At 40.1% G+C, this 13,535-nt stretch overlaps 1 protein-coding gene across 5 annotated transcripts in view; it reads left to right on the forward strand.

Annotated features, from left to right (window-relative positions):
* Positions 1 to 13,174, forward strand: part of LOC133545526 (gastrula zinc finger protein XlCGF57.1-like) — a 403,569-nt gene extending 390,395 nt beyond the window's left edge. For 4 of the 5 annotated variants that reach the window (XM_061891175.1, XM_061891180.1, XM_061891176.1 and 1 more), the window contains 2 exons: positions 4,670 to 4,852; positions 11,307 to 13,174. In XM_061891175.1, coding sequence (XP_061747159.1) covers positions 4,670 to 4,852; positions 11,307 to 12,700 — 1,577 coding nt within the window. In that variant the 3' untranslated portion in view covers positions 12,701 to 13,174. The remainder of the gene's footprint in view (positions 1 to 4,669; positions 4,853 to 11,306) is intronic. The other variant, XM_061891181.1, reaches the window with a different exon arrangement.
* Positions 13,175 to 13,535: the final 361 nt, after the last annotated feature.

The raw sequence follows: 13,535 nt of genomic DNA on the forward strand, positions 1-13,535 counted from the left end.
TCACGGTACCGGAGGGTCTTGTGAGATGACGCTGGCTGCTGCAAGATCATTATTATGAAAATATGACCGAGAGGAAGGCGAGAAACACTTTTTATTTCAACAGACTCTCGCGCCGTAGCTTCCGTCAAAACTCTAAAGGCCGACTGCACATTTCCTATCTTCACAATAAAAGCCCTGCTTCATGCTGCCTGCGCTAACTAAATACAGAGTCTCGGAAAACTGGCGTGCACAAGCGATCCCTCAGAAAGCTGGCGTGCGCATCACTTGTGCACGCCAGCTTTCCGAGACTCTTATTTTGTTAGCGCAGGCAGCATGAAGCAGGGCTTTTATTGTGAAGATAGGAAATGTGCAGTCGGCCTTTAAAGTTTTGACGGAAGGGACGGCGCGAAAGTCTGTTGAAATAAACAGTGTTTCTCGCCTTCCTCTCTGTCATTTTTTCATAATAATGAACTGGCAGCAGCCAGCGTCATCTCACAAGACCCTCGGGTGCCGTGAATGTCAATCAAGCAAGCTACGGAATTTGCCGAAAATGTTTTTCTTGTAAAGTGTATGGAAGCTGGATGAATTAGATGCCAAAAACCAACCACTTTCATGTGGTATTGTACAGAAAGGACAACTTTTTTTCTCCTCCATTTGAAAATGTGGGCGTTATCATCATTACTGTCTGATTCCAATCAATGCAAGTCATCAGAATCAGGTAATACACCAACTTATATTCTTGTCTTTGTGAAAGAAAGACATCTATATGTGTTACACATGCTTGTATTATCATTAAACACATTTAACTTGTTTACAAAAATTTCTCTTTCATAAATAAATAAATATAAATGATATATATAAATGAGGTAGATCCCCTCGAGTTGGTCAATTGAAAAGTAGCTCGCCTGCAGAAAAAGTGTGGGCACCCCTGCTATAGATCATTCTATATCAGGGGTCACCAACGCGGTGCCCGCGGGCACCAGGTAGCCAGTAAGGACCAGATGAGTCGTCCGCTGGCCTATTCCAAAAATAGCTCAAATAGCAGCGCTTACCAGTGAACTGCCTCTATTTTTTTTGATTGTATTTATTTACTAGCAAGCTGGTCTCTCTTCGCTTGACATTTTTAATTCTAAGAGAGACAAAACTCAAATAGAATTTGGAAATCCAAGAAAATATTTCAAAGACTTGGTCTTCACTTGTTTGAATAAATTAATTTAATGTTTTACTTTGCTTCTTATAACTTTCAGAAAGACAATTTTAGAGAAAAAATTCAACCTTGAAAATTATTTTAGGATTTTTAAACACATATCTTTTTACCTTTTAAATTCCTTCCTCTTCTTTCCTGACAATTTAAAATTTAAAGCCCACCAGGCAGCACCAAACTTTTGGTGCCTTGTGGACACAGAAAAGTACAGTGGTGTATGCACAGCAGCTATGAAGGTTGCAAGCCTGTTTGGTTCAACTTATCTTTGTGAATCAGCCTTTTCTGACATGAACTTCATCAAGAACAAACACAGAACACGCCTCACTGATGCACATCTACAAGGCTCACTCAGAGTTGCAGTGTCAAGTTACACAGCAGAGTACAACACACTGGTTAACAGCATGCAATGCCAGGCTTCCCACTAACTGACAAAGAAACAGATAACAGATTTGGTGTCCAGTTCAAAGTGTGGCATGATTTATTTAAAAAATTGAGAGTTGACTTTTGTATTTTACATGAGTTATTATTTGTACAAACATGGTACAAAGTAATTGATGAATTGTTAAAAATATGTTAGTGGTTAGCTAGTTAAAATGGGATATTGTGATTACACAAGACTGGCTTAGAAGTGATCATTTGAAAATGTTCAATTTGAAAAATGTGCACTTAGAGAAAATATAAAAAACAAAGTGTTGCATATTGATATTTATCTGTTTATACTAAGGATGCACCGATTAATCGGCAACCGAATATATTCGGCCGAATATGGCAAAAAAAGCCACATTTGGCCTTCGGTGGAATGAGTTAAAAACAAGGCCGAATAGTGGCGTGTGACGCAATTTTTTGACGCGGTGACGCAATCAAGCAACGTACGGTGACGTTGGGATATGTTGTGTACCTGTATAAGTGTATGAGGTTACAAGCACACACTTATTGAGATTTAGTGGGGCCTCTGTTTACATTATTAGCCTGTTGTGTAGGCTACCTGTATAAGTGTATGAGGTTACAAGCACAGACTTAATTGAGATTTACTTGGGCCTTCTGTTTACATTATTAGCATATCTACTGTGGCTAAGCAGACTTTTGCTAAAAGGACAATAATTCATTTGTTGTTGGTTTATCCACTTTAATGCACTTTTTTTTTTTTTTGGAATGCATGTTTTGTTCGAAGGCCTAATATAAATGAAAAACGTTGTGCTTTTTTTGAAAAGCAAAGGCTACTGGAATATTAAAAAAATGTCAATATTCAATAAAAAATTACTTTTTTTTAAAAATATGTCTAAATATTTATTTTAGGTTATTTATGCAAATAAAAAAATTGTGAAAAACTGCATTCTTTATTCGGTATTCGGCCTTCGGCCAAGCGTTTAAGTTTTATTCGGCTTTGGCTTCGGCCACAAATTTTCATTTTGGTGCATCCCTAGTTTATACATATATTTATTTTGAGAAATCATTAAAATGATCAGTGTTTCCACAAAGATAAATATCATTAATTATTAATAATAACATAGAGTTAAAGGTAAATTGAGCAAATTGGCTATTTCTGGCAATTTATTTAAGTATGTATCAAACTGGTAGCCCTTCGCAATAATCAGTACCCAAGAAGTAGCTCTTGGTTTCAAAAAGGTTAGTGACCCCTGATTTAGATTCTTTATGAAAACGAGACAGTTTGAGGTTGATGTTCCTCTCAGTTTGGAACAATGTGTGATTGATTGATTGAAGGAGTTATGAGAAGTTTGCATAGGAAAGGGTACACTTTCATCACGGTACACATTCACTGCTACAAGAAAGCCTGACATGGTTCCTGTTTAAATATATATTAATTAACTCACACATTACTTTATAGAAAGTAGCATTTCAAATACCAACATACTGCAAGAAAATATAAGTCAAATAGGTAAAAGGCTTTTTATATTCCCAGTTACGAGTAGCTGCAACCTGTAATGTATTTTCTTTTTGATAGGGAGTTCTACACTTTGGTCATATAGAAGGCACACAAATTAGAACCTTTTTTGGAGTGAGATCTGGGTTGAATGTGATTTGTACAACTACCTCTGGTGTTATAATGGTGAATATATTTTACATTTTTGAAATATTTAAACAGGTACATGGCATACTTGCCAGCCCTCCTGATTTTCCCAAGAGACTCCCGAATTTCAGTGCCCCTCCCGATAATCCATCGAGGCAACCATTCTCCCGAATTTTTTCCGATTTCCACCCGGACAACAATATTGCCTTTTAGTGTTTTTCTACAACCTGTCGTATAATATATGCGGCTTTTACACACACACACACACACACACACACACACACACACACACACACACACACACACACACACACACATCAACAGACAGGTCCCACTGAGTGTGGCCATATAAACAACTTTAACACTGTTACAAACATGCGCCACACTGTGAACCCACAACAAACAATAATGACAAACACATTTCGGGATAACCTTTACACCGTAACACAACATAAACACAACAAAACCAATACCCAGACACCCTTGCAGCACTAACTCTACCGGGACGCTACAATATACGCCCACGCTACCACCAAACCCCGCCAACCTCAACCCTGCCCCCCACACCAACCACTTCCGGATTGTGACCTACATGCATCAATAACTGCGGCATAGCTCGGTTGGTAGAATGGCTGTGCCAGCAACTTGAGGGTTGCAGGTTCGATTCCCGCTTCTGACATTCTAGTCACTGCTTTTGTGTCCTTGGGCAAGACTCTTTACCCACCTGCTCCCAGTGCCACCCACACTGGTTTACATGTAACTTAGATATTGGGTTTTACTATGTAAAGCGCTTTGAGTCACTAGAGAAAAGCGCTATATAAATATAATTCACTTCACTAACTAAAATTAAACATTTATTTTCAAACACCAAAGTAGTCAACACTTGATTTATTAAAATAACATAAAGGTGACTGACTTTCCTTCAACGTGTCGTACTGCCTAAAACAGCACATAGTAAAACATGTTTTTGGTAAAAGTTATTTTTGGCCCAGCCAACAAAAACCACAAAAAAGTATTTTACATTATGACAATAACACACTATTTAAGTGATTTTGGAATTAGATTTTTTTTATTTCCATGATATTGAAGTTATGGTAATGACTATGTCATTACAAGATCGGGGTTAAGTTTAGAGATAAAGTTTAGGTGTCATAGACCGTATACACAATAAAATAATTACACACTTTACATCAGTGAGTCAATCAATGCTGCCTTATACTTGTAAAAACTTTTCAAACTGCCCCCCATCAAATTTCCAAGTCTGTTTTTGTACTCACTTTTGAATTAATTTTAGTGACTGGGACAAGAGGGGGTATTTTCTGCGTATTTATTGGTTGTTTTGCTACATACTTTTAACACAACACAGGAAAGAACCCAAATAATGTCATTGTGTTAACAGTGTCAGTCCAAAAGTATTTCTATTATCTTTTTATCTTGTTTACTTATTTACCCAACAGACGTCCAGCAGACCCCCCGCTTTAAAGAGGAAGAGGAGGAAGTGTGGATCACTCAGGAGGAAGAGTGTCTTCTAGGGCAGGAGGAGGCTGATCTCAGCAAGTTTCCACTGACTGTTGTCTCTGTGAAGACTGAAGAGCATGAAGACAAAGCACCTGAGTCCTCACAGCTTCATCACAGTCCAAGTAAGCACAACATCCACATATCATTTTATTCTCAGGGCATTCAATCCATCACAACTGGACTCTTCACTTTGTCTTACAAGACTTAACATCTTAAATCTAATCATTTGAATTTAGAGAAGAACTGCTCTTTTTTGTGGATTTTTTTTCTATCGTTCACAATCATTATAAAAGACATGACGATGGATATATTTATTTTTTAAATCACATTGTAACTCATAAATGTAAATAAAAGTCCACTTGCAATGGAGCCAATGAGAGGTCCTCTATAACCATCCAAAAAGCGCCAACAATACTCCATTTGCATTTCGTGGCTTGAATACCAACCAAGTAATCAATCAATCACTCAATGTTTATTTCTATAGCCCTAAATCACAAATGTCTCAAAGGACTGTACAAACCATTACGACTACGACATCCTCGGAAGAACCCACAAAAGGGCAAGGAAAACTAACATCCAGTGGGCAGGGAGAATTCACATCCAGTGGGACGCCAGTGACAATGCTGACTATGAGAAACCTTGGAGAGGACCTCAGAAGTGGGCAACCCCCCTCCCCCCTCTAGGGGACCGAAAGCAATGGATGTCGAGCTGGTCTAACATGATACTGTGAAAGCTCAATCCATAGTGGCTCCAACACAGCCGCGAGAGTTCAGTTCAAAGCGGATCCAAGACAGCAGCGAGAGTCCCGTCCACTGGAAACCATCTCAAGCGGAGGCGGATCAGCAGCGTGGAGATGTCCCCAACCGATACACAGGCGAGCGGTCCATCCTGGGTCTCGACTCTGGACAGCCAGTACTTCATCCATGGTCATCGGACCGGACTCCCTCCACAAGGGAGGGGGGGACATAGGAGAAAAAGAAAAGAAGCGGCAGATCAACTGATCTAAAAAGGAGGTCTATTTAAAGGCTAGAGTATACAAATGAGTTTTAAGGTGAGACTTAAATGCTTCTACTGAGGTAGCATCTCGAACTGTTACCGGGAGGGCATTCCAGAGTACTGGAGCCCGAAATGAAAAACGCTCTATAGCCCGCAGACTTTTTTTGGGTTTTAGGAATCACTAATAAGCCAGAGTCTTTTGAACGCAGATTTCTTGCCGGGACATATGGTACAATACAATCGGCAAGATAGGATGGAGCTAGTTCGGTCACATCTTAAGTGCACAGGGAGCCAGTGCAGGTGAGCCAGTACAGGCGTAATGTGATCAAACTTTCTTGTTCTTGTCAAAAGTCTAGCAGCCGCATTTTGTACCAACTGTAATCTTTTAATGCTAGACATGGGGAGACCCGAAAATAATACGTTACAGTAATCGAGACGAGACGTAACAAACGCATGGATAATGATCTCAGCGTCTTTAGTGGACAAAATGGAGCGAATTTAAGTATTAGTGATATTGTTATTATAAGTTCTAACGCAGACAAACTGTTTATAGTTTGTGTGTCTATGTTGACATCACCGGCTGGTGAGCTCCTTTCTCGCCTCGTTGCTGGTGAAAGATTATTCCTGATTATGAATCGTGCCTCTCACCTGGATAGTAGAAGGATGAGGACGTACTCTGACAAGTTGGTACCCTTTGACAGCCAATTTAGGCCCGAAAAGACGCTTGGCTTCACCCCCCTATACCCTGCGACGATTATGAGTCATTCTTCATCTAAACGGGAATATATCGAGAATCCATCAGTCTGCGTCATAGTGACAGCAGACCTTGTACAGTAAGTGGTGTGATACGATGTTTGTTGGCTCTCAGGAAGTCTGCAGTGTGTAATATTCAGTGATGTTAAAAAAAAGCAAACGTTTTGATGCGTTTTTGAAAATAATGCGCTAATAAGCAAAAATACGTAAATATTACATCTTTTTAAAAATGTACCTGTTACTAAATGACATATACTACTGCATGTACATAAAAACCTTAATTGAGTTGTTTGGATGCTTTTTAGGTTCTTTGTAGGCCGAATAGTGCGACTCTAATAGCCTTTATTGTAAGCAGACTTTTGATCGCATTTATTTACTATTTAGAATGCATAAAAAAGAAAAAACTTGTGTTCTTGATAGGCAAAATTAATAAAAGTGTGGTTCCCTTTTAAATGAAGTGAAGTATATTTATTTAGCACTTTTCTCTAGTGACTCAGAGCGCTTTACATAGTGAAACCCATGATCTAAGTTACATTTAAACCAGTGTGGGTGGCACTGGGAGCAGGTGGGTAAAGTACCTTGCTCAAGGACACAATGGCAGTGACTAGGATCAAACCTAGAACCGTCGAGTCGCTGGCACGGCAGCTCTACCAACCGAGCTACACCGGCCTTAAAATGTATTGAATTCTATCAAAAATCGTGTATAAATCGTAAATACAATATTTTTATTTAGGAACTTTCTAATTTAACGTGTTTCTATCTACACTTCTGTTAAAATGTAATAATCACTTATTCTTCTGTTTTTTTAAAATGTAATAATCACTTATTTTGTTGTTTGATACTTTAGTTGTGGGTGATACTACAAAAGTAGGTATTGATCCAGTACCAAGTAGTTACCTGGCCAGTATCGGTCTAACAATGTGGATACTGATATTTACATTTCTCAAGATAATTGAATAATTAAATTTTTGTTCGCAATCATAATCAGGCAAAAACACAGTATGGTGGTGTTAAAATATCAAATGAATATTTAAGTATGGCTCTGAATGAAATCATTTGGTTTATGCCCTTAAAGTCTTCCTTTTTACTGAGTTTGTAAACAATAACAAACTCAACAAAATATATATAATACAACACCTCATACTGATATTATAGTTGGTATTATTATTGTCAACTTTTGTATTGATCGGTCCACATTTGTTTAAATTTAAGAGCTTTAGCAGGGTTTCTGCGGATCATTAAAAAGCATTAAAAGTCATTGAATGGACTTTGCCTAACTTAAGGCCTTAAGTGGTATCAAAAAGCCTTAAAAACGATGTCCTGAGGCATTAAAATATTCATGAAAATAAACCTAATAACTTAATTCTTGCCGTCATCAATAGATTGCTATGTCCGTGTGTTTCCTTCTTGGTCTGAGGATTTTAAATTGTACTAAGAGGTCTCACTCTGTGCATCGCTCTCAGCACCTGAGCATGTTTATTCCACAGGAGACTTACATGAACAAAGTGAGCTTCTTGTCAGTCATTCACAATCTTACTGCACACGTTTTCCTAATAGTGATAATGGTTTTGGCGTCACTGGGGGTGCTGCAGCCTATCTCAGCTGCATTCGGGTGGAAGGCGAGGTACACACTGGACATAAGCCACCTCATCGCAGGGCCAATACTGATAGACAGAAAACATTCCCACTCATATTCACACACTAGGGCCAATTTAGTGTTGCCAATCAACCTGAACTCATTGATTAGATTTATATTGCGCTTTTCTTGACACTCAAAGCGAGAACCCATCATTCAGTCACACCTGGTGGTGGTAAAGTACTTTCATAGCCACAGCTGCCCTGGGGTAAACTGACGGAAGCGTGGCTGCCAGTTTAGGCCTATTCATCATTCATTCACCAGTGTGAGCAGCACAGGGGGCAAGGGTGAAGTGTCCTGCCCAAGGACGCAACGGCAGCGATTTGGATGATAAGAGTCGGGGAGCGAACCTGCAACCCTCAGGTTTCTGGCACGGCCAGTAGTGTTTGCGACACTGGCTTTAATGTTGGAGATGGAACTACCATATTTTCCGGATCATAGGGAGCACCGGATTATAAGGCGCACTGCCGATTGAATGGTCTATATTTTTAAAATCTTTTTTCATATAAAGGTGCACCGGATAATAGGGCGCATTAAAGGAGTCATATCATTATATTTTTTTCTAAATTTAAAAAACTTCCTTGTGATGGTGATTCTTTGGTCAAAATGTTGCTAAAGTTAAGGTACCACTGATTGTCACACAAACACACTAGGTGTGGTGAACTTGGTCCTCTGCATTTGACCCATCCCCTTGTTCACCCCCTGGGAGGTGAGGGGAGCAAGTCGCTTTCTGACAGTCACTTCAGGATGCACCGTTTTGTGGGCGGTCTTATATACGTGGCTCACCTTCGACACAGTGTCTTCTCCCCGTCATCTTTGTTGTAACCGTGTAGCGTGCAAGGACGGGAGTGGAAGAAGTGTCAATGAGCAGCATCTCCTCATCCGTCGCTCACTAGTGCAACAACAATGCCGGAATTGTGTCCCGTGAAAACCCGTCTGACCAGAACTCTCAAATAACTAAAGTTCCTTGGGTGAATTATGTAAACTCACTACACTGGTAGTTTTTAACACTTCAGACTCCGGCTTATTAGTGATTCCTAGAGCCCAAAAAAAGTCTGCGGGCTATAGAGCGTTTTCCGTTCGGGCTCCAGTACTCTGGAATGCCCTCCCGGTAACAGTTCGAGATGCTACCTCAGTAGAAGCATTTAAGTCTCACCTTAAAACTCATCTGTATACTCTAGCCTTTAAATAGACCTCCTTTTTAGACCAGTTGATCTGCCGCTTCTTTTCTTTCTCCTATGTCCCCCCCTCCCTTGTGGAGGGGGTCCGGTCCGATGACCATGGATGAAGTACTGGCTGTCCAGAGTCGAGACCCAGGATGGACCGCTCGCCCGTATCGGTTGGGGACATCTCTACGCTGCTGATCCGCCTCCGCTTGAGATGGTCTCCTGTGGACGGGACTCTCGATGCTGTCTTGGGTCCGCTTTGAACTGAACTCTCGCGGCTGTGTTGGAGCCACTATGGATTGAACTTTCACAGTATCATGTTAGACCCGCTCCACATCCATTGCTTTCACAGTATCATGTTAGACCCGCTCGACATCCATTGCTTTCGGTCCCCTAGAGGGGGGGGGGTTTGCCCACATCTGAGGTCCTCTCCAAGGTTTCTCATCGTCAGCATTGTCACTGGCGTCCCACTGGATGTGAATTCTCCCTGCCCACTGGGTGTGAGTTTTCCTTGCCCTTTTGTGGATTCTTCCGAGGATGTTGTAGTCGTAATGATTTGTGCAGTCCTTTGAGACATTTGTGATTTGGGGCTATATAAATAAACATTGATTGATTGATTGACATTGATTGATGGCAATAGCGAGATATAAGTTAAAACTTAACGCTATTTTATATTAGAAATGGCAACAGCAGAGGATGAATATCCCATAACAAGAAGATGGAGAAAAAGAAGAAGCTTAGATAGACTATGGTATCGTGGCGGATGTGTGAAAATGTTCAGGACTTATGCAGATCCCAACTCCACATCAGCAGGTACCAGAAGGTAGACTTACATGAACAAAGTGAGCCTCTTGTCATTTATTCACAATCTTTGTTTCGGCTACTTGCAATTCTCCTCCACATGTTTTCCTGTGTGCAGTTCATGTTGGAAATGGAACTAGTCATTTTAATACAAGGCTGACGTACAGGCCTCCATATAGCTGCCCGGGATATGCCTGTTATATGATTCTTTAATTTTGGGCCTTTTAGAATCAGAATGTCTTCGTCTATTTGTGTCAAGGAGGTGAAATTAGGTCTGAAAACTTTGACAAGTAGACTTCTTGTCCATTAGGACTTTTCAAAGTGTAGAATATCATCCGCCTTAAACAGAATATTCTACTTTGAAAGTAAACGGGATCATTTATTTTGTGGTTATGCATGATTTTCTGTCCCACACGAGCAGATTGTAGCTCAATTTAACCGCTTCAAGGAGGTGAAATTAGGTCTGAAAACCTTTGACAAGTTGACCTCTTGTCCATTAGGACTTTTCAAAGTGTAAAATATCATCCGCCTTAAACAGAATATTCTACTTTGAAAGTAAACGGGATCATTTATTTTGTGTTTATGCATGACTACCTGTCCCACACGAGCAGATTTTAGCTCAATTTAACTGCTTTGTTGTGTCGACTACTAATAATAGAAGCCAGACTGTGGGAACTGACACAGTGACTTGAACAAAAAAAAACAGAACTAGTCCGTCACCGTGGCGCCGCCATTCCACATCTAGTGGGAATCCCCGTTTACACTTACAAATGTTGCTAGGCGAGCTAAATTAAACCACGGCACAACAGGAAATACACTTTAAACCCACAGCACTCGCAGTGAGCGAACTTGACCACAAGATGGCGCCATAGCAGAGACAACAATACAGAATACAGATTTACACTGTAAACCACCTAATATTTTCTCTAAGTTTATACATCAGTAACTGACATTAAAATCACAGGGGGCGCTGGAGCCTATCCCAGCTGCACTGAGGCAGCAGGGAATTTATTGCAAAATAGATTTTAGGCCATATTGCTCATCCCTCGTAAAAAGTGGTCTTATTTTCCTGTGAATAATAATGTAAAGAACAGCGTGTTTGGTTTTAGGCCAATTCATATAATAACGTGTTATTTTAAGTACATGTACATGTACTGAATGCCTCATGTGACTGAGCAAATTTGGACATTTTGTCTAGCATGTTTGTCATTTTGTGTCCTGCAGACGTCTGTGAAGAACAACTTCTGCCTGAAAAACAGGAGTGTCGCATGAGGATGGTGAAAAGGGATCTATCAAAGAGGAAGACCAGGCGCCACGGACTCACTGGCGTATCCTTTTCCTCTTTGACTCAGACCCTCCCCTGTAAAAAGGAAGAGGAAGACTCACTGACCCACCACATTAAGGGAGAAGAGGAGGAACACAGCATCGGTCAGGAGGGAGAGTGTCTTGAATGGTTGGATGAGTTCCCAGAGATTGGTGTCCCTGTGAAGAGTGAAGGTGATGAGGTGAAAGGTGAAAGTGAGGAGAGGGGAGGGGGGGAGCCTCCAAGCAGCAGCTCAACACAACACATGACAACAGAAGCTGATGGAGACCACTGTGGAGGATCACAAGCAGACAAGCTCTTAGCTCCACTATCAGATAGTGAGGACACAACCTCACACTCTCCTGACACTGATGATGAAGACTCTAAAGAGGATAAGACATGTCACACTGACAACACTCTTTTCGAATGTTCTCACTGTGACAAAACCTTTAAATACCATAGTCATCTGAAAAGACACATGATAATACACACTGGAGTGAAACCTTTTTCTTGTTCAATCTGTGGCTTATCTTTTACAAGGAAGGACAATATGAAAGAGCACACAAGAACACACAAAGGGGAAAAACCTTTTTCGTGTTCTGTGTGTGATTCAAGGTATGCACGAAGTCAATGTTTGAAATTACACCTGAAAAGACACACTGGGGAAAACCTTTTTACGTGTTCCGTGTGTAGTTCAAGTTTTGTCCGAGCTGAAAATTTGAAAACCCACATGAGAACACACACAGGAGAAAAACCTTTTTCTTGTTCAGTGTGTGGTGTATTTTTTACACAGAGTGCAAGTTTGAATAAACACATGAGAACACACACGGGAGTTAAACCGTTTTCCTGTTCAGTGTGTGAAACAGGTTTTGTACACAAGAACAACTTGAAAACACACATGAGAATACACACTGGAGAAAAACCCTTTTCTTGTTCACTCTGTGGCTTAACTTTTACAAGAAAGGAACATATGAAAGAGCACACAAAAACACACACCGGAGAAAAACCTTTTTCCTGTTCTGTGTGCGATTCAAGTTTTGCACGAAGTCAAAATTTGAAAAAACACATGAGAATACACACTGAAGAAAAAGTGTTGAGTTGCAGTGTGTGTGGTGAACGATTCTCTCATGAGTACCAACTTAACAAACACAAGTGTGCTGGTGAGACCAGCAGCAGTATAATAGAAAGGCACTCGGCAGACCTCCACCAGGCCGAATATCCCAGTAGTAAAGAATCCTTTAAAAGGAGTCTGAATCCAAATGATGATCAGGATCAACACCAAAATCTAATCACTTGTTCCTTATCCCATTTTTGAAATGTCCTGTAAGTTTTATTAGCATTTGACTATACTTGACTTTGTTTTGATTCCAACTACATGACAATCAAACAAACCCCAAATCACTTTTAGTTACTTTTTTAATTACATCAATAGCAAACATGTAAATATGTTTCTTAGTTAAACATACTGGAAAACAACATCCACACAACAGTTTATATTTATTACTCAGTCTTACTAATACGTTTAGTTGTGTACTAACATATCAATTTGTACTTTTGCTAATATTAAAGAAGTAATGATTATGTTATGGTTGAGTGTGCTCCTTCAAATGCTTGCTGTCTTCAAAACAAGTCTCCACCATGGTGGTGCCAGCCGTCCTACTACTTGTACTTGTACACTATACTATATAATTATTTGTAAGACACACATTTTTGTTTGTACTAGCAATTTGAAACCAGCGCTATATCCTTTGCATGTGACCTTGTTAAATAAAATCATTTCGCAAAATTGCCATATTTTTGCTGAAAGTATTTAGTAGAGAACATCGACGATAAAGTTTGCAACTTTTGGTCGCTATAAAAAAAGCCTTGCCTGTATCGGAAGTAGCAGACGATGTGCGCGTGACGTCACAGGTTGTAAGGCTCCTCACATCTGAACATTGTTTATAATCATGGCCAACAGCAGCGAGAGCTATTCGGACCGAGAAAGCGACGATTTCCCCATTAATTTGAGCAAGGATGAAAGTTTTGTGGGTGAGTATAGTGAGAGTGAAGGACTAGAAAAAAAAAAAAGACAGGGCAGTGGGAGCGATTCAGATGTTATTAGACACATTTATTAGGATCATTCTGGAAAATCCCTTATCTGCTTATTG

Source organism: Nerophis ophidion, linkage group LG28 (genome assembly GCF_033978795.1).
Source record: "Nerophis ophidion isolate RoL-2023_Sa linkage group LG28, RoL_Noph_v1.0, whole genome shotgun sequence".
Taxonomy (NCBI): Eukaryota; Metazoa; Chordata; class Actinopteri; order Syngnathiformes; family Syngnathidae; genus Nerophis; species Nerophis ophidion.